This window comes from Bos grunniens, chromosome 2 (assembly GCF_055505025.1).
Source record: "Bos grunniens cultivar Pamir isolate PY7600 chromosome 2, Bosgru_T2T1.0, whole genome shotgun sequence".
NCBI classification, from domain to species: Eukaryota; Metazoa; Chordata; class Mammalia; order Artiodactyla; family Bovidae; genus Bos; species Bos grunniens.
Genome location: NC_141166.1, coordinates 83176208 through 83198308, shown reverse-complemented (window position 1 = coordinate 83198308; position 22101 = coordinate 83176208). Strand labels below are relative to the sequence as shown.

The 22101-nt window shown below is 37.6% G+C and overlaps 1 protein-coding gene across 1 annotated transcript in view; it reads right to left on the bottom strand.

Moving 5' to 3' along the window:
* Window positions 1-22101, bottom strand: part of ARHGAP15 (Rho GTPase activating protein 15) — a 700275-nt gene that overhangs the window by 659454 nt on the left and 18720 nt on the right. Inside the window, exon 2 of the mRNA XM_086368469.1 lies at window positions 8426-8604. Within this exon, the coding sequence (XP_086224595.1) occupies window positions 8426-8590 (165 nt within the window). The 5' untranslated portion in view covers window positions 8591-8604. The remainder of the gene's footprint in view (window positions 1-8425; window positions 8605-22101) is intronic.

Here is a 22101-nt window from a genome sequence, read left to right as displayed (position 1 = left end):
TTCAACCTCATTTCTGGCAACCAAATGATCTATTTATTTCATTCTTAAAATTTATTGGAATTCTACTTATTTCTCAGATCTAACATTGTCTGTTTGTCCTGAGTTAAATCTATTGCAAAAAAGAGTACTGTAGCAATCTGGATATTTCAGCTTGTAGATATATGTATGCAGGTCTTTTCCCTTTTATATTTTGAGAATATAAAAATAAGCTCAAATATATAAATTTTATATACATGTCCCTCTCACTCTGAAGTGAGAGATGTAGGTATGTTTATTTACTATATATGTATAAACACAAAGAAAGAATCTACTATAGGCAAGAAAGGATCTTATTACTGTAGAGGTTTGCAATGTTATTGTGCAACCATGCACACAAAGATACCATTTTGCCATTACATAAGGCACTTACAACCTAGGGGATAAAGTCAGTGTTTGTTCTTCTGTTTCTCAATCTGCTTCAGTTCTCTGCTTCACTTGGCAAGTCGAGTGTCATTTATAAGAAACATTTCGCATCAGTACAACAATGATTTAACTTAACTAAGTGCTAACAATCAAAGGACAATATTCTGAACACACTGTGCTTTGGATTAATCAAAGTTATAATGATGATCTAAGAAAAGAAAATTTTTGAAAAGTGAGGCAAGTATTAAAATGGGAAAATGTACAAGGCACATAAAAACAGAAATCAAATGGCAAACATTATTTAGCAGCTTGCATTTTACCTCTTTGTGCCTATAATCATCATATAACACTGTCCAATTTTAATTTGGGGTTTTGATACTTAATAGTGTAAAAAACCCTGGTGGCTCAGTGGTAAAGAATCTGCCTGCAATTTAGGAGACCGTCTGCAATACAGGAGATGCAGGTTTGATCCCTGGGTAGGGAAGATACCCTGTAGAAGGAAATGGCCACCTATTCCAGTGTTCTTGCCTGGGAAATCCCATGGACAAAGGAGACTGGTGAGCTCCAGTCTATGGGGTCACAAGAGTCCGACACAACTTAGCAACTAACTCACGACAACTAAGTTTAAAAATACTGTTCCCAGCTTCTGATACAACTGTACCTGAAATGACTCATATCATCTTAGGAATTTGCCATAAACGCCCCTTCAATAAGGCTCCCTGGTGGCTCAGCAGTTAAAGCGTCTGCTTCCAGTGTGGGAGACCTGGGTTCGATCCCTGGTTGGGAAGATGCCCTGGAGAAGGAAATGGCAACCCACTCCAGTATTCTTGCCTGGAGAATCCCATGGACGGAGGAGCCTGGTAGGCTACAGTTCAGGGGGTTGCAGAGTCAGACACTACTGAGCGACTTCACTTTCACTTTTCCCCTTAATAATAGTGACTGTGGTTCCAAAATTATTTTAAGGGTGAAGAGTATTATATGAATTAAATAAGAGATGGTGCAAATAATTTGGTGGAAAAGCATAGTTGCTGCCACACAGAGTATTAGGTAACATTTTTTTTTTTTTTAATTAGAATGTACACTTTAAGATTACTGATTATGAACATCAGGGGACCTGAGATTTTGATTCATCAGTAATTCTCCTTTATGTCTACACTAAGACGTAAAAATGAGACCTCTGTCTCAACTTGGTATTTCAGAGCCTGTACATGCTGGTGCAGAAGCAGTTTTACCTGTAATCTCTAGTACTGCTCTGCCCCCTTGTGCTGCTGCAGTGAACTCAACATAAGGCACAGTTTGCCTTCATCTCTGTACATGTACTACAGAAAAACCCCACTGTCACTTCTCACTTTTCTGGCAAGTTCAAGGTCAGTGTCTAGCTATTTTCAGCTCATCTCTTCTTGATCCATGCAGAGAAATGACAAGGTAACGTGATTCGGGGTCAGCTGTATTACAGGAACCGTTACATAAACGGAGAAAGTGAAAATCAATCCTAGCTGACAGTGACTTCGGGATAATCAACGCCCACTGGATGCCTCTGTCAGCTCGCCTGCATCAAACACCGTGTGACTTCTGTCAGATCTTTTTAATAAAACTATATTCTCACTTTCAGCAACCTAAATAAATATTTCTCTTGAGCTGATTTGTTCAGATTATGTTAGCCTTCCAGATTTGTAAACTATGCCAATAACGCTGTGAAAAAAATTAATGCGTGATACCCCTGTCCTACAGTTTATTATTGACCTGAGATGGAGTTTACTGCTGTAGAAACACCCGTTTTTTGAGTGATCCAAGAGAGCTCTCATACAGACATCTTCTGCACTGATCTCAACACCTTCCCCATCATCCTCAGCCCTATCTCCTCTCTCTTCCTCCTTGTCTAATAAAACACCTTAATCAATCATTTCTTGTTGGGAGAGTATTTTTTCCTCCTTTTTTGATGTTCATCGCTTTCCTTTTTATCTCTCTATTTTCTGCCAGGACATTTCCCCCTAATACAGAATTGGAAATACAGTATTTAACAAGATGTTCCAGTTTAGTGGCATTCCCACTGACAGCACCTGATATATCAGTTTAGGGAAGGAGCTATTTTTATCCCACCCACCTTGTGCTCCCTTGAAACTGTGAGGCGGGCAGTACCCCATTGAAGTACAATTTACCATAATATTAGTTGTCAGTAAATTCAAAGACAGAACTCCTAAAGCTATAAAATGGATTAGAAGCAATTTTAAAAAGAATTAACAAACTAGAGTAAGAGTATACTGTCAACAAACAAATGCTCCATCATAGGACTGTAATTTGGAATTTTAATTACCCCTCTGCTTCTGTAACAAAACAATGTCTGAACTGGCAGCGATTTGAATCTCTCACAGGTCATTGAGCATTCTAGTTAATTACTCTATGAATAGCCTGTTTTTCTCCCCTCTGGAAACACGTTTCTAATGGCAGTCAAGGTCTGACAAATGTGTCATCTACATAATTAGCTAGGAAGCAACACAAAACATTAAACATGCTTTGTGCCGACAACTATCAAAACATTTCATTTGTTGTCAATTATTCATTACTTTGTAGGTTCTGAAGGGGTTGTTATTATGGAAATAAGTCCAGATGCTAACAAGGTTAGAGTTTTGGATTCAAATTAGTAATCAGAGGACTAACTTAAAAAAAAAATGTATCTCATGTACATTCAGCGCCATGTTCAATCAGTAGGAGATTATAAACAAATTTAGCTATGCTCAAGTTAAAATGGAAACCACGCAAGCTCGAACATGAACTCAAGAGCCCCAGCTCATTCTTTGAAGTACAGAGTCTACACTGTCAATGAAAACTTCCCGAACCTTTGGCATGTCCAATTTGTGCTTGGTAAACAGAGTTAAAGATTTTCAAAGCATGAGATGATATAGGATGGCAAGGACAGGAAAGAAATCTCTAGTGGTTTTGATTCTTCTTTCCTCCTTCCCCCCCCAGGGCATTTTATGTAAAAGTAAAAAATCTAGCTAATAAATATTTTCTTCTGCTTTACAGCAGACTGGTTACCTTAGGTAACCTTTGAATATCATGATTTCTTTCTTTTTTTTTTGGGGGGGGGCTATTTCTGAAAACTTGTTTCTCTATTATTGTTTTAATATCGTATATAAAACCAAGTGTTGTCTTGAAAGCAGTAGTCCTAATGTATATAGAGGATATAAAAAGATTTCCCAACAAAACTGACCTCTCAGTGGCAAAGAAAATTGCAGTGGAAGACAAATAATTTTGTAGTCGTATCTGAGATTTGGATCTATGGAGAGTCTCACTCCACTGTCCTCCAGCTTTTCCTCATAAACCAAAATGGCTTACAAATGTCATCCACAATAGTTCGATAAAGATTAGGAACAAAACACTGTCCTTACATTGATGAGATAAGAAAGATTTAACTGCAGAATGCAGTGTATAAGAACAGTTTGTAAGGCTTGTTCTCCAATCAGGAAAATAGAATTCAAATTATATTTGTGTGTGTCTAGAATTTAATTGAGATGATCAGTTTGTTTTCCACACAATGTTTGATTAGATGCCTGTACTTCAGAGCTAGACAAAAAAAAAAAAAGAAAGAAAACAAATTCATTCTAGCAGGAAAAATCAGGAAGACCCGTTATCTACAACATGTGCAAAATATGTCAGGAAATAATTCTACCCTGAGCTCTGAGAATGCCCAGTTAATAAAAAAAGATCAGCCACTCGCTAAGAGAAAATAATTTTCTGTATCTATATTTTTCAAAGCAAAAAGGCAGCCACATCTTATACTAAATAGGACACATTAAAAATAAGCTTTAATAATCTTTACGCAAAAGGAAACTAATCCATTTTCAGATCATACGATCCACAGCAATAAAAGGAAATCATCAAACTAAAGACAATTTTAGAAATGGCTGCAGACTCTCATTTAATTAACATGCAACAGATCATATATTTATGAGGAAGTCAAAATATTTAGGAAGCCTATAATCCTGTAAGCCTTAATGTGGTATAAAAACAACAAATAAATGCAAAGTGTTACTGTTATACATGCCTGCCTGATCAATGGTTTTCACATATTGATCTATAAATGGAGTTGACAGTCTGTGTTGGCTGCACATTTTCCAAGCAGTGCTATTTTTGTATAAAACCAATACGGGCAATTACCTTTGTTTGAGATGCCAAGTCTTATCAATTCAATGTGATTTAGTGTCATTTTAATTGAATATCAGGATCCACTTCAGGACAATTTATACAAACAAAGCCTCAAACCTAACTATAAGCTTGATTTGAAATAAACAGGGATAAGTCCTACAGCCTCATAATATTTCTCAAAATCTCTGCTAAACAGAAGGCTTATATTTTTAGTAGCAATTTTTATGTCTGCCTTTTTAGCTAGCCACAACTTTGGCAAGTATCCTATAATCACAGAAGTAAGAAACAAAGGAAAATTGTTTCCTTTTTTTCCCTTATAATATATTGAAAAGAAAAATGAAGGAACACTGTCTGTTAACAGAAGCACAAGGAGTCTTGTATGTTAATGTTTAGAAATGGCTTGAACTAAGTCTTTATCTGAATACTAATAAAAATAAAACATTTTCCTGTCTATGATGGCTATGAATGGAGTGATGCACTCTGTGGGGTTTACAAGCTGGAAATGGTGAATATTCATACATGATGCTGCTTAAGACACCGGTATTAAATGCCAGAACTGCTCCTGCCTGCAAATCCTATGTCTGCGGTTTCCTGACTTGGGCTATTTAAACTCTTCATTAATATCTATTTTCAAGCTGTCTAGTAGGCTGGGCATCCCTCTTACAAATAACATCAAAGTCACATTAAACCTTTTGTATTAGCTATTCTCTGGCACATTAGCCTTTTTCGCCCCACACTTTACTTGCCCCTGTTTATGCTCACTCAGCCTTCTGCTTCTGTATTTAGCATGTTCGGGTAAACCATCAGTCCACCTTTAAGAGGTCTCTGGTGCTTGGGGCAGGGGGCAGGGAGATAACAAATCACTGAGACCAAAGAGCGTTCCCTCCCCACGAAACCGCCAGACCGTTCTCACAGATATGCAATTTTCTTACTAACCATGTCATTCCATGTCCAAACTTCCCATCTCTCCAACATTTCTTAGAAAGCAAAGTGTCCTCTTTGAATTTTGAAAAGGCGTCAATCTTATGAGCCACATAAAAATGATTTTTTGGTGTTTAAAGAAAATGATGCATGCCACCAATAAAATACTAATGGACTATTGATACCTGTTTTACTGGAATGCTTCCCTGCAGCACTTAGGCAATAAAAACTTTTAATTCAACAAGTAAATTCACCTGTGTTTGCAGAGTTTGGGGTCGCATAAATGTTTATATTGGCATTTCAAATACTCCTCGATTTAATACATCAAGGACATAGGCTCCTATGACATATATATGAGAGTTTTATATGAGAGTCTTACTACACACATTTTAATTAATCAACTTTAAAAAAGGACTTTATAAATTAATGACAAAATTACATAATAGATCTGACCCTAGAATTACTATCATTTTTCATTATAGGTGAAATCATAGTAATGTAATATCAGACTGTGTTAGTATATACTCTAAGTCCTTGTTAATTTGCATAATTGGCATGGCAGTAACAAATAGTATATATATGCCAAATATATTAAATAGGGCACATAATACATATATAGTTTCTAAATACTCAATTTCTTTCTGTACAAATTAAATGTATTTGTGTCTGTTACAGAAAATCATGCTACATGTGAACTTCTGCACACATTTTAGTGTATATCTTCGCCCACTTTCCTTAAGTTCAAAATCTCCCCCTTGACCTTACCCCAACTTCCAACTTCTGAGAAATCAAGTTCTTAGTTTAGCTTGAGCAGATATCTTTAACAGGCTTGTTTGAATAAATATGCCAAAATACTTTACATTCTGTCAGTATCTAGTCAGAAAATTGTGCATGGAAAAAAGAGATGAAAAGAACTGAGACAGAAAGAAAATTAGTGCCATGGCAAGCTTTCAATACAGGATCTCTGAGCCAAGTTTTCTTGGTGAAATGACATATCCTCACTAAAATACCCCTTTTATATAATTATGCACTGAGCACACATAACCAAAAGTAACTTTTATTTTTGTTCCTTATCGAGGAATACATATTGCCGAGGCTAAGAATGCGGAAACAAAAGCTGGGATAATTATAGCTAATTTAACTTTGGAAAACTCTGATTCTCCAGCAGTCCAGCATACAACCCCCCAAACTAAAGTTATGTAACAAGGTAATATCAACAATGAGAAACTGCATGATAAAATCCTGCCCAAAAGTGAAAAATGCTAATTTTGTCTCATTTAGCAGCTGGATACAGAAATGCTCATTAGTTTTAAGAGGGTTAATCCTTTTAACTTTTGCATATTGATATGCCAATTATGCCTAATTGTACAAGAGGCATCAGTCAAGGTAATAGTGCATAAACACATGAAAGTTATTAAGTACATCCCAACATGTAATAAAGTAGGTGTTAATTGGTAGCTGAGTTCTGCGGGCTATTGAGGTGGATAATTCATTGAGAGATGGATCACTTGTAATTTCTCTCCATAATTCCTTTTGCAGTCTCATGCTGTGATGTTTTCATGCTTGTCAAAAACAACTGCGGCATAGTGCCTTTTGTTAAACACAGCCAATAAAATATGTTAGGCATCATTAAATATACTTAACTTTTAAACTTTTTCAAAGGTACAGTTCTTACTGATAATACATTATAGAGATTCCAATAATTTACTCTAACCACTATCTCAAGTTCACGGCTGAGGAACGGTTTAGCAGGTTTCAAAGTCAGGCTGACTGTGTTGTGCCTCCCAGCAGACAATACTTTTAAATGAGAAAAGAAAGAAAGAAAAATGTTTCTCTCAGAACCTTATCTAGGGATATATTTCTCACTTCCAAAATATAATCACTGGCTTCCTCATGCTACATCTGTCTATAATACCTGAAAAAAGAATGGTTAAAATCATATATTCCTCAGGCTCCTGAAATTGTGGTGGGTTAATTCTGCACTTGAAATTCGAGTGAAAAACAGGGAATAAATATAATCAGTAACATGCTACTCAGCAAGTTGATCTCATTTAATAACTCAGTTAGGGAGCTGAATATTTCATAGGCCCCTATGATATTAACAGAACACTCAATTAATAGCTCACATGTTACTGCAGGGTGACTGGGACTCACAGGCTATCCCCAGCTAACCTAGCTCTTGCTCTTGCTCTCACTGTGAGCAACAAAACAGATCCGGGGTCCAAAAGAGTGGCTAACATTGCATAAATAATTTTGTAACATCCTATGGCCTCAGCTGCAAGTTACCACCATTATGGAAGAAAATTAACCAGAGGAGACTCATTGCAATCAGTATGTTTAGTGGCTCAGGATGAGTGCAGGGGCAGGGACACAATTGGCAGTAGAGTTCATCTCTAACTATTTTATTTCAAATCTTCCTAATGACACATTATGGAGACAAAATGGCTTCCTCTCCAAACCTTAAATTGCCACACCATTTCCACTGCTCAAACTCATTCCAAATCAGACTGTAATTTCCAATATCATATATTGTTGGAAGATTTTTAAGGAAGAGATTTTCACATTTAAAAACTATATTTTTTCTCAGTTTATTCTTAGCTAATTTTAGCCTCTGGCTTTTCAAAGTGATGTACTGTATTTGGAAGTACAAACACCACATGCCAGCATAACCTCATTATTTTTATGACACTGAAGCATGATAGTGGAGGCCCTTAAAATGAGTCAAAGGTGCTCTTCAGTCTAGTTCCAAATCCACTTTATCACTCTGGATTAAGCCCAGTTCTTCTTTTGCAACTGGGGATATTATTATGATTATAAGTAGGCAAGATAAAATGCATTACAAAAACAGTTTTCTCATGCACATTAGGAAAACAAATAAAACACGGCTAATTAGCCCCCCCGCCCTTTTACTTTTTTATAAAATTCTATATCAGGGAACTTGGGGTGTCTGACTTACAGGTTCAGTGACCTTCCCAACTTCGGTGAGGATCATAGATTTACTTTGGCTCAGCCTGTCATGGTGGCTGTTGGCATTTTTGATTCTCATTTGCACAGCTCCAGTGCCTTGGCGGGTGGGATTCAGTGTTTCCACAGGGATATCAGAATTTGTAGATTTCTGCATAGTACAGTGGTATCCTGATAAAATATAAAAGTATTATATTATTCTAAATATACATAGTTTTCTATGAAAAACTCTTGGTGGAGTGGACATCTCTATTCATCATTAAGGCACAAAAATGGCGTTAAGTCTCCGCCTCTTTGAGTGGTGAGGAAGAAGGTAGTTATTTTGCAGTGTGTTTTTTGTTTGTTTGTTTTTTATCAGTTAGGACCTCTATATTCCAACACTACTGTATTCATGCCAGAGGATTTCAATTCAAATATAATACACTCAAATTCTGTGTAGTCCCTTCATTTGATTAAGAAACTCCTAATGACAATATGATATGATCTCCCTTATATAGAAATGCTATTGCCAACTAAGCATTTTCAGGGTATATGCTGTTTTCATTCACAATGTCTTTGATCTATTAGCCACCCCATCCCACACCACTTTCCGATACTATTACTGGCAACTTTTTTTTTAGTGGGGAAAAAAACCCAAAAAACTGTGATTGAGGTCAAATTTAAGTGTATAAAATTGGCTTTAGAGCAAACCAAGCTGGTCCCACTGACTATCAAATATGTTGGCTTGGCCTCATTAGCCTGGTTCAGAGTGCTAGCCCCACCTCTACTTGCATTATCCACAGGGAAAAATTAAAAGTCCTTTGTCCACTGCCATCTGCCAACTGAACCAGGTTTAGTATTAATAACTTACTGGATATAATATTTATGAAGAAAGAGAAAATCAACACATCAACACTGTTTATTTATTTACATTTATTTTATTGGAAGGAGTCTGATTCAGCCAGGAAAATCCAGCGTGGGCAAATTTTAAAGGAGTGGCTATGAAAAAAGAATACTTCAGAAAAAGAAAACAAAGAAAATAAATTGGGTGGGTGGACCAAGAGGGCTTTGAGTTGCTTCCCAAATACATAATCCTTTTCAGCTGCTCCTGCCCACAAGTTCCTCAAATGAATACATCTACTCATTTAAAATAGAACATTTGCAATGCAAATATAGCTTCTAAGTTTCTAGAAACAGACCCGCTTCTGCCTGAGTGTTGTCTCCATCTCTCACCTATACAGATGCTTCAGTGCTAACCTGGTCAATTGGGTACAATATTAGAAAAAACTGTCATCAGTCAGTTTTAAAAGTCAATATAATCCTAAAGAAGGATTATATTTTAAGGAGCCAATTGTATTGGTACTTCTACATTGGTTGGACAGACAACCAGGCTAAAATTGTGGTAATGTTCTGGTTGATTGGACACGAAAATAATTAGGAAAAAATAAAAGCATTTTAATAGGAGGAAAAGTGGTATCAGGAAAAACTGATACCAGTTAGGCAGCTGAGTGATATTTTTTAAAAAGTTAATATTTATTGAGTATTTACTATGTGCCAGGCAATTAGCTGGTTTAATCCTTATAAAGCTCCTATGATATTCACATTATACTTATGTTTTTATAGAGGAGAAAAATGAGCATTGGAAAGACTAAAAATTTCCTTAAGGACAGTGAACACAAAGAAGTGGAATACTTATTTTCCCCCCTTACTAAAAAGACTCTTGGGAATCCCTTGGACTGCAAGGAAATCCAACCACTCCATCCTAAAGGAGACCAGTCCTGGGCGTCCATTAGAAGGACTGATGCTGAGGCTGAAATTCCAATACTTTGGCCACCTCATAGAAAGAGTTGACTCATTGGAAAAGACCCTGATGCTGGGAAAGATTGATGGCAGGAGGAGAAGGGGATAACAGAGGATGAGATGGCTGGATGGCATCACCGACTCAATGGTTATGAATTTGGGTAAACTCTGGGAGTTGGTGATGGACAGGGAGCCCTGGCGTGCTGCGATTCATGGAGTCGAAGAGAGTCGGACACGACTGAGCGACTGAACTGAACTGAACTCACTTAAAAAAACAACCAAAAACGACCCATAAGTCCACCAACAGATGAATTGATAGAAAAATTCTGGTTTATCTATACAATATAACAATAAAAAATGGATAACTGATGCATGCAACTACATGGATGAATTGCAAACTTACTGGGCAGAGTGAAAGAAACCAAGCCCTTTCCCTAAAAAGTTCTCATTGCGTGTTTATGATTTCACTTATATAATATATATATATATATACATTTTTAGTTGTGGTGGTTTAGGTTTTTTTTTTTTAATTTTATTTTTTAACTTTACAATATTGTATTGGTTTTGCCATATATCAAAATGAATCCGCCACAGGTACACATGTGTTCCCCCTCCTCGCTTCTCCCTCCCCATACCATTCCTCTGGCTCCAATACAGTATACTAATGCATATATATGGAATTTAGAAAGATGGTAACAATAACCCTGTATACAAGACAGCAAAAGAGACACTGATGTATAGAACAGTCTTTTGGACTCTGTGGGAGAGGGAGAGGGAGAGGGTGGGATGATTTTGGAGAATGGCACTGTAACATGTATAATATCATATATGAAACGAGTCGCCAGTCCAGGTTCGATGCCTGATACTGGATGCTTGGGGCTGGTGCACTTATATACTATTTTTGAAAATTCAAACTAACAAAGTAAACAGACAAAACAAAGATTGCCTAGGGACAGGGTAGACTCTGGAAACAAAGAACCCTTTGGGAGTGACAGATATGTTTGTTATCTTGATTGTGATGATGGTTTAACAACAATATACAAGTATTAAAAATGATCAAATTGTACACTTTAAACAACTGCACTTCACTGTACTTTAGTAATATCTAACTTCTTGGACTGCAAGGAGATCCAACCAGTCCATTCTGAAGGAGATCAGCCCTGGGATTTCTTTGGAAGGAATGATGCTAAAGCTGAAACTCCAGTACTTTGGCCACCTCATGCCAAGAGTTGATTCATTGGAAAAGACTGATGCTGGGAGGGATTGGGGACAGGAGGAAGAGGGGACGACAGAGGATGAGATGGCTGGATGGCATCACTGACTCGATGGATGTGAGTCTGAGTAAATTCTGGGAGATGGTGATGGACAGGGAGGCCTGGCGTGCTGCGATTCATGGGGTCGCAAAGAGTCAGACACGACTGAGCAACTGAACTGACTGAACCAAATTATTTTTCTACTTATTTTATTTTCATTTATTTAAAATATATTCATTTCATAATCCTATGAGTGACGTATTTAAAAAACATTTAATTGAGAACAAAAAGGCTCTTTTGACAACATTAGAAATACAACTTTGAAGTAATAAAATAAGGAAGTCTTATCCCCACTATTCCATATAAATATGATTACAACTACATTTAATAGAATTTTTAAATGGATCGAATTTGACCACTAATGTATGCATAAGGGAACTTATCTCTTTATATAACTAGAATAAGATATAGAAGGTTAAATATATCAGTGTGTTTTAAAAAGTAAATGCAATCACAGGCAAATGATATAAATAGTTATTTTTCCATATACCCTAGTACAGGGTAATACATTTTTGGTTTTATTCTGTGTATTATTTATTATCGAGGCCTTCAATTTTTTATAACCAAGAAGACATTATTTCAAAATAAAGCAAATCTATGGATTTTTTATATTGATAAAGTGCTAATAATAAAGGCATGAGTTTTTTCAGCGTTTCAGTGAATGAAGTAATTATGAGTGAAACAATGAGAATCTAGGCACTGTGATTGTGATGGAGACCTTGGATTCATTATAATTAGACTAGCTAAGGGTCAGACACGACTGAGTGACTTCACTCTCACTTTTCACTGTCATGCATTGGACAAGGAACTGGCAACCCACTCCGATGTTCTTGCCTGGAGAATCCCAGGGACGGGGGAGCCTGATGGGCTGCTGTCTATGGGGTCACACAGAGTCGGACACGACTGAAGCGACTTAACAGTACCAGCAGCAACAGTTGCATAAAAAGAACTCATGATGACTTCTAGTGGCAGCACAGCCTGTAATGTCCACCTTAATGCCTTTGAACAAGTCCATGGCCCCTTATTCTGTCTTTGGAAGAAAACTGAGAGTGAGGGTGCATGGTCAACCAGGAGGACCGCTATGGTATGCACCATCCTTTTCACTTCTGATACCACTGCACTAAAAACTGGGAGCTGAAGTACTACTGCAGATTTACAGAGCTCCAAAGTTTCAGGCAAATAGGCAGCAATGAAAATGCATTGGTATGATTTAATGTCCAAGGGATGTGGATTATGCTTGAGGAGAATCAAGGATTAAACATATAAATCTTTTCTAAAAGAATCTAGATTCTCCTTGGAGTTCATTCAAGGCTTGATCTTCCACATTATTCATTAGATTTGTACTCCAAAGATAGTGTGCTTGCCACATTGGTGAGGGAAATACTCTAGCTAGAGCCACTATCTTCTGACCAAGAGCGTGAAGCCACTGAATTTACATAGCCTCACCATGTGCCATTTATAGGAAATGTTGCTTCCTCAGACGGCACACATTTCAGCATCAAATCAACATCTGCATTCTGGTATTGATTTCACAATTAACCCATAATTTGTCTGGGGATGGGTTTCCGTCAACAGGCTGGATTTCTTTAAAAAACCTCTTATCTGGCTTCCCCACCTGTTTTCTAGGGGACAATCTGCAGAAAGGAATTTCAAAATTCCTCCTTTAGATCTTTCTTTTAAGCTGCTTTCCCCCTACACTGGTTAATGTTATTTCTCTTCTCTCACTCCTCTATCTATCACTTCCTTTCCCAACTGACCCCAGTTCACATTTTGTTGGAAGCACATTGCTCTCTTATTTTTTCTTCTGTATTTTGTTTTACAATGGTATTCCCTTGATACTATTCATAGTTATTCTCATATTTGTAATATGGTGGTTTCATGTTGCTCTAAGAAGAATACAGAAAATGACACAAACTTCCTCTTACCCACAGAAAATAAATGACCTATTTAAGGTTTATTGAGACTTTCCTGAGTGACAGACACTACAGCAGAGGTTCTTTTTTTGTGTTTTTGTTTGCTTCAGCCAAGTGCTTTGTAGTAGTTTAGTGAGTGTGATAAATAAATAAATCAAATTAAATGAGAAAAGAGTTGTGCCCAGGTGGGAAGAGAAGCAATGGCATTTGACTCTGGTGGAATGGTGAGGTGTAGAGAGAGAAAGTCTGCAAAAGAAGACCAGCCGATGCTGGAGCTAAATTAAGACAAGTTGGGCTTTTGGGGCAAAAGGCTTGGTAGTGCAGAGGTATGCAAATAATTGTGAAATTATAAGGTAAAATTTCACATGTGTTATAAAGAAATACTACAGTACCGAGGAAGTTGAAGGAAAAGACAAGTGCTGGATTTCATGAAGGAAATGTCATTTAGTATCCATGTGGGTAAGTCTGATTATCTTGCTATCCTCTCATCAGGCTGAAGGATTAACTGAGAGCCTCAACCCTCCTAAGCCAACCAGTGCTATAAGAGGCAAGGTATTCTAGACACTCTGAGGAAGAGAATTTGGGAAGAGGGCTTTCCTTGGCATAACACACAAACATCTTGTGTGGAAGAACTGAGTACAAGACAGAGGGAAGCAGGACCCCCTCACCCTCAGCAGGAACTGGGGAAGGGGGAGGACAGAGGAGGAAGGAAATATAATTGCCAGAAATGACAGTTGCACTGGTAGCTGTGAAACTTCTAACTGTTGTGCTCTGTGGGTTCAGAGGTGATTTATTCTTTTTCATCCTGTTAGAAACCTCTCACACCAAGTGGATAAGGCTGTTTTATACCAAATTTTGCAAGTCATATTCCGATCCCACTTACAGTTCTTTCTCTTTAGACTCCTTCAACTTTCCCATTTTCCCCTCGCCCACACCCTAATATTCTTTTTCCTCTACCTTGAACACTATGATCCTTTTAACATTTTGGCTGCCAAAGCCCTCCCACCTACTTAGGCCCCATCACATCCACAGGGTCAATATTTCTGAAAGGCCATCATCAATTCTTACTTACATTTTTTTACTTAATCCATCTGCTCAGTGAATCACTTAGATGTATATATGGGAGAGGAGTGATTATAGCAATTAACACAATACCATAAATGAGTAGTCAGATTTCACATTAACCCTCAGGAACCGTTTACCTGAGTCTCATACTGGAAACTCTTCTGGCTATGTGGGAACACATCTCATAGTAGAAAAGCTTTGGTTATTCTACTTTGTGTGTGTTCCTAAGTACTTGTAGAGGCAGGCAGCATTTGTGACTAAGGAAAGGAGATCAGGATTGTATTCTAGTAAATGGTGTCTCCTGGAGTTGTGGGATGTGATGGCTTGCCATGGTACTCTAATTTTTGAGTCTTTAGGAAAGAAGTTTCTAGGGGAACAAACTCCATTATAAAGTCTGCCCAACTATGAGTCGAAAGAAACCCTCAAACCCCAGGGTCCATCATGACTTGCTTCCAGCATCAGGGGAAGAATATAATTCCAGGAACCTAGAAGTATTAATTTCAGGATGTGTTAAGGAAGGCAATGAAGAGCTCTAATCAATGAGTTTTTATGTTATTATTCCAAGAACATGCATAGGGTTTTGAAATCATATTCTATTGTTCCACCTGTATTTTCATTTCTCACTGACCCTCGAGTTTCTAGATTTGGTAGAGTATATCGAAAAATCAGTAATATTTTTCTATGCTTGTGCATGTGTGCTAAGTCACTTCAGTCATGTCTAACTCTTTGTGACCCCATGGACCATAATCTGCCAGGCTCCTCTGTCCATGGGATTCTCCAGGCAAGAATACTGAAGTGGATTGCCATGCCCCACCTCCAGGGGATCTTCCTAACCCAGGGACTGAACCTACATCTCTTTTGTCTCCTGCATTGGTCGGTGGGTTCTTTATACCAGTGCCACCCAGGAAGCCCTTTTCTATGTTTATTCCTATACAGTTTCAGAACATCCAGCATTCTGCTAACTATATGTCATATTAAGTTTGTTTCATGTGATCTACATGCTTATTCAGTATTTCCTGTGTTCCTTCTATAACATCTTATCATCATCATCACTGTTATTAAATTCTATTAGAAAAAAATGATGACTAAAGCATTTATATTCTTACAGGAAGCACACAGAAGCATGGTGGAAGCCTAAGGAAAATATTGAAGAATTAGTTCATTTTGCATGTGTTTAAAATGTCAATTTTATTTTACAAAACTGTCTAAATAAACATCCTTGAGTTAGAAATTTAAATGTAAATCACTTAAGGCTGCCTTCACAATTTCTCTAGACTTCCTGATTTTATATGTACCAAGAGAAGAGCAAGAATAGCTTGTGATATTACACCAGTTCCACTTTCAATACTGTTTAAAAAACAGGAAACAGTGATGAGAATGCACTTCATAAGAGCCCCACAAACTTTGACTCTGCTCAACAGACTTGGTTGGCTCAGTGATATTCTGGGTCCGATTTTCCCACTCACACTGCAAATACCTAAATAGGAATGAATGTGATATTTCATCTAATTCTAAATTTCATAGCTGCTCTGTCGATTATCTGTTGCACTCTGTTAATTATATTAAGTCTCCTGAGTTAGAAAGTTTATTTTTGACATCTCTTTCCCCTCAGAAACATTAAAATAAAAGTGTATTAAGAATTATTTGAATTAGGAGAAACTGAATGGACACTATGAAATTATTTCCGTGCTACAGAGCAGAGAAAATTAAAGTTGAAGGATATTGGTGGTTCTTCCCCAAAGTGTCCCCACCTGTTCCAAGTAGTCCCAGGACAGATCTCAAGTGCTGCATCTCCAAACATCCTTGCCTTGGTCACAGACCCCTAGATCAGGGGGAAACTGTGTCTGGAAAACTAAGGTAACAAGAATTCCAAAGGAAATCTAATGGAGATCTAGTGGATAAAATGATGGTAGAGCACCCATATTAAGTATAGATCATGTAAGTCTTTAATCATTTACATCCCTGTGCTTCCTGACAAAACCACAAAGACTTAATAAATGTTTGCAGAATATAGAAATGGAAAATAAATATGGACCCTAGTTAAGGCCAGAGTATATAGCCCAGGAAAGTATTACCAATAGAAATGCTTCTGATCAAATTTATTTCTTATTTTAAAAAGAATATGTATAACTTACTCTGGCCAGTGGGTCTGAGGACCAGTGAACGAAGGATATTTCACGGTAAGTTAATGAAATAAGGCTGCAAATAAGCAATGTTTTTCATACTCTTTGACGCCAACATTAAAGTATATTTGGAAAATCATACAAAATTTTAAAAATATGAACATTAGCCTACTTCCATTTCAGACAACCATTTTGTTTCTTATTAAGAAAAAAAATGACCACATTTATGACCATCTTGGTATTTAGCAGGGTTCTATGTTCTAACAATAGAGAAAGTCTCCCTCAAGTTTCAATTTTCTTTGGGTGCTTGACATTTTTTCTCTAAATGGAAGGACTCTCTTGCCTGACATGGATTCCCACTAAAGACTTAGTGAGGAGAACTATCTCAGAGGTAAGCACTGAGTGTGCCTCAGTGTTTTCCCGTTCCTTGGGTGTCAGCTTGGGTTTCCACTGTGTAGCAGTGAGCTGTATGGTCACCATAACCACCAAAAGCCAAGGTTCTCTCTGCCTTGACACACAGGAACTCCTTGTGGCAATATGACCCCATTCCTTTTCCGGAATGTGTAGGAAGAGCTTTCTCCAGGTCTACTGAGAGTGTGTGGAAACTCCACAGACAGATACTGTATTTGTGAGAAACTCATTTCTGTCCCCTGGAAAGATCTGTTGATCTGTGGTAAAGCACAGCCTGTTTCTTCCCCTGTGGAAATGACTTGTGACTGTGGTTGCTCCAGTAATGTGTGGCACAACCTCCATGCTACCCTTTCTTGATAGGTCAGTAATTAACTTGCATTGCGATTGTTTGTCATCTCCACCAGAGCAGCCATTTACCAAAATAACATTTTAATTTCACTTTCCTTCGAGTTTGCTTTTCTTTTCTTTTTTTTTTTTTCCCTGTGGCTTCTACATCTCTATTAAGTCTAATTTCCCTAGACCATTTTCATAAGCAGAGCAAGTGCAATAAAACTCAGTTTCAAAAATGTCAAATATAATGAGAAAGGAAGCTCACAGTAAAGGAATTTGACCATAGCCACACCACTGGGTAACATTGTCTTTGACTGGACAGGTATTACATATAGGAAATGTTATAATAAGACTTTGCATTTAGTTAACTTATATCAAGAAATCTGGGTGATACGCTGCATTTACTGACAAAGTCAGGCAGATCAGCTTCATGGATAAATGGTAATACAGTTATTCTTCACATGGGTATCCTAAATAGTGAAAATGACAAGTAAAATATAAAATGTGTTTTAAGTAGAATAAATACTGAACAAAACTGTGGTAGGCAACCTTAGTATCATGCTGCTAGTGCTCCCTCCCTGGGCACTTTAGTCCACTAGTCTCAATCCTACTGGGAGAAATGCAACATATATTATATTTCAAATAATCTTTGAGCCTCTACCCTGAGAAACAGACTTTCTAGGTCCCACAGTTTCTACAAAAATTATTAAAAATTCTGGAGTAGAGTTGGACATATACACGCTTACTTACAATGGAGTCTGATTAGAGTGCAACAGAGAATGGGTCTGAGGGCAATTTCCGGTGATGGTGAAAGTGATACCATATGATAAACTTGAAACTGTATGATAAACACGATTCAAAAGGCAGAGAAGGGATTTCAAGAGCAGTGCAGGCTGAGGTAAAAAAATTTAAGGAAAGGCAAGGTGAACATCCACAACACATAATAGAGGGGAGTGGATAATTTGGAAAGCTAGATACAGACAGTGGATTAGAGCTGGATTAGGACAACCTTGCGGAGAAGGCAATGGCACCCCACTCCAGTACTCTTGCCTGGAAAATCCCATGGATGGAGGAGCCTGGTAGGCTGCAGTCCATGGGGTCGCTAAGAGTCAGACACGACTGAGCGACTTCACTTTCACCTTTCACTTTCATGCATTGGAGAAGGAAATGGCAACCCACTCCAGTGTTCTTGCCTGGAGAATCCCAGGGACGGGGGAGCCTGGTGAGCTGCTGTCTGTGGGGTCACACAGAGTCGGACACGACTGAAGCGACTTAGCAGCAGCAGCAGGACAACCTTGGGGCTTCCTAGGTGATGCCAGAGGTAAAAAACCGACCTGCCAATGCAGGAGACATGAGGCTCGGGTTTGATCTCTGGGTTGGGAAGATCCCCAGGAGGCGGGCATGGCAGCCCACTACAGTATTCTTGCCTGGAGAATCCCATGGACAGAGGAGCGTGGCAGTCTACAGTTCATATGGTTGTAAAGAGTTGGACACAATTGAAGCAACTTAGCACACACGCACAGAAATATTACTGCTTCATTAAAGAATGTGGGCTTGTCTTATAGATTCTGGGAACTGTTGATGACTTTGTTAAAGACATAATCTCTTTCCAAAAGACTTGGTGAAAAGAGACCCAGAAGAATGGATCCCCAGTTACTGAGGCTGCACAATGAACAGTAACATTTTCATGGGATGCTTCTTAATTAACTTTGAATCAGAATAAATACCACCACATCTATTTGTAAACATTAATCTTATGATAAGAATACCCCACAATCCGGGAAAAACAAAATCAAAAAACCTTCAGGAAACTCACTTTGAACTTTCAGAGGCATGTTTAATTCTTCTGGTTATAAATCAAATGAAGAGAAAAGTAAAGGCTCCACAGAAAAGACAAAATGAAGCATTTAAGGAAGAGAGGTCCAAGGATACAATTACATCTTATTAAGGACAAAGAAGAAAAATTAAGTTGAGAGTTAGTAGAACTGCTTATGAATTTCCCACTGGTGATCAGGTAAGCAGTTAAAAAAAAAAAGAAAGAAAAGCAAATAGGAACTAAATGCTTGTATTATTACATTGATGTTCAGGCAGCAAAAGAAATTTTATGAAATGGCAATCTCCTTAGATACAGAAGAGAACCATAAGGGGTATAAGTAATGCAATCTTTTCTCTGCTTCCTCTGTCAGTTTTGACCTAATCTAGCAAGAAATGCTGAGCCATTTTCCGCCTCTTGCGTACAAGTATCAATTAAGGGAAAACAGGGTGACTATCTTAGGGCAGCGGACGATGAAATGTCACTTACACAGAAAACATCAGCTGTACAACAAGTTGTTCGGCAGCCACAGAATTAAAATAACTGGCAAAACAAGCTGTCTCATTCTCTGGGACAGACCTGACTCTCTGATCTTTGTTGGAAGTGTATCAAGTGCAAAAACACACATTTCAACCTGTGATGGCTTGTTTCCTGGAATTTCATGTCCTATAGCATTTAGTTCCTAAAGGACATGACTCAGTTGCAAAGCCCTTTTATCAAGCAGATGAAATCTAATCACACATTGATTGCAGTACACTAGGCTCCCTCTATCTCCATCTTGGCCTGCCCAAGTTAAAATATGGGGAAGCTGCATATTGCATAATTAGTGTTCGACAGTAATTAACGAGAGTCAGTAATGGAGGGTAGTAAAATGTGGCTGACATTTGTTTTATTTAGCAAATTTGTTATTGTATCCTATTAGTCTTTCCCTAATGCTCATGTCTTCAAACTCTGAATTGATTGAATTGGATTTCAGTGCCAAAGGGACATGTCTGAGAATGGGACAGTAATATGGTCCATCACTGTGACAATGATAGCCCCATTAAGATACAAATATTTCAGAATAACTTTTTAAATGCATTTAAAAATGATTTCTTTCTCGCTCAATAACATATGCCTAAAATACAGTTTAAATCAATTTTTTTATGTGTGTGTATGCCTGTATTTTTATAACATGAATTGTCACAAACTGAATGCATACTCATGTAACCACACCCAAACTGAGAAACTCAAAATCAACAGCACTCCAAAAGCCCTCGGAAGCTCCCTTCCAGTCACTGTCCATCCCCAACCCCATCAATGATAACCATCATTCTACCTTCTTAAGTTTTGTCTATTTTGAACTTATATATAACAGAAACCTAGAATATATACTTTTTATTGCTGGGCTTATTTCACTCAAAATTTCATTTGTGTAGCTGATTGCTATTTGATATTCTTTGGAAGTATCTGTGCAAAATTGTCCTTTTCTTACTGATTTGTAGGAGCTGTTTTATATCCTGAATACAAGTTTCTTTTTAGTATATCTGTTGCAATAGTGATTTTCTTTTTTTTGTAGGTTGCTTTTTACTCACTCATCTTTTCATTAGTAGAGATTTAGCTTTAATATATCCAGTGTATCACTTATCTAACTTTGTGATTAGTGCTCTTTTTGTCCTCTTAAGAAGTCCTTGCCTAATCCACGGCTACAAAGACTATTCATGTATTTTCCTCTAAAAAGCTTTGGTGTTTAAACTTTTTTTTTTTAGAACTGTGATCCTTCTGGAAATAATTGCTGTTTGTGTGAGGTAGGATACTGTTCTTTCTATATAAATAACTCATATATATATTGGAGAGGAAATGGCAAGACACTCCAGTATTCTTGCCTGGAGAATATCATGGACAGAGGAGCCTGGAAGGCTGCAGTCCATAGGGTCACACAGAGTCAAACACAACTGAAGCGACTTAGCACATGTGTGTGTGTGTGTGTGTAAATATATATATATAAAAAATATTAATTAGAAGGAACTGTCATTTCTTGTGATTTATCTAGGTGAAACAAGACCTGGGACCTGGCTCTACATCTGAAGTGAACAGATGCTGAAGAGCTCTCTTATCCACAGGTATCGACAGTAGGTGCCATTGAGTCTAATAATTACATAACTATTCGGTTACAATCTTGGTAAATACTTGGTAACTGGGGATACAAGTTGAATAAAAAGCTTTTTTTAACAAGTAGGAAAAAATACCCATTCTTAGAGGAGCAATCCTCAGAAGTTCAGCTTTGCAGATTTTTATCAGCTAGGAGGTTTGTTACAGTCAGAGTTCTGAACATTGGGTATTTGTTCAGAGCCAGCTCGATTACCCACATAGAAGACTGTTAGTAGAGAGGTGGGGTTTTAATCTTAGCAAGAAAATGAGGCAATGAATGACCAGTTTTCCAATAGAGGATGTTGTAGTCAGGGACAAAACTATGCCTAATGAAGAAGGTGTGACTTCCTGAGGCACTGGGACTTGTAAACAAGGAGGTAACATACTTGATTTGTGTATCTTAAGTGCAGACTAAAAGCCATAATCACTTGTTACAGTTTATTATTAAATTCACAGAACTCCATTTCACTGGAATTAGTTAAAGATCCCCTACATTAAGCTTTCCCATGAGAGGCAGGGTCAGAAATAACTCAACTTCAGCTAAAAAAAAAAAGACTCTAGGAGTGAGAAAGAAGATAGTTGACAGCTGTAGAGCAGTGATTCTCAAGGATCAGTGTGAGAAGCTTCACAGACATGCATATTTCACCATACCTTCCAAAGATATTCCCATTTAGCAGGACTGAGAATGAGCCTGAGAAAGAACACATTTGGCCACCACCCTTAGTGATTCATATGCACATTGAACTTTGATGAGAAACTTTGACAGAATTATATAGTTTTTTTTTTTAATT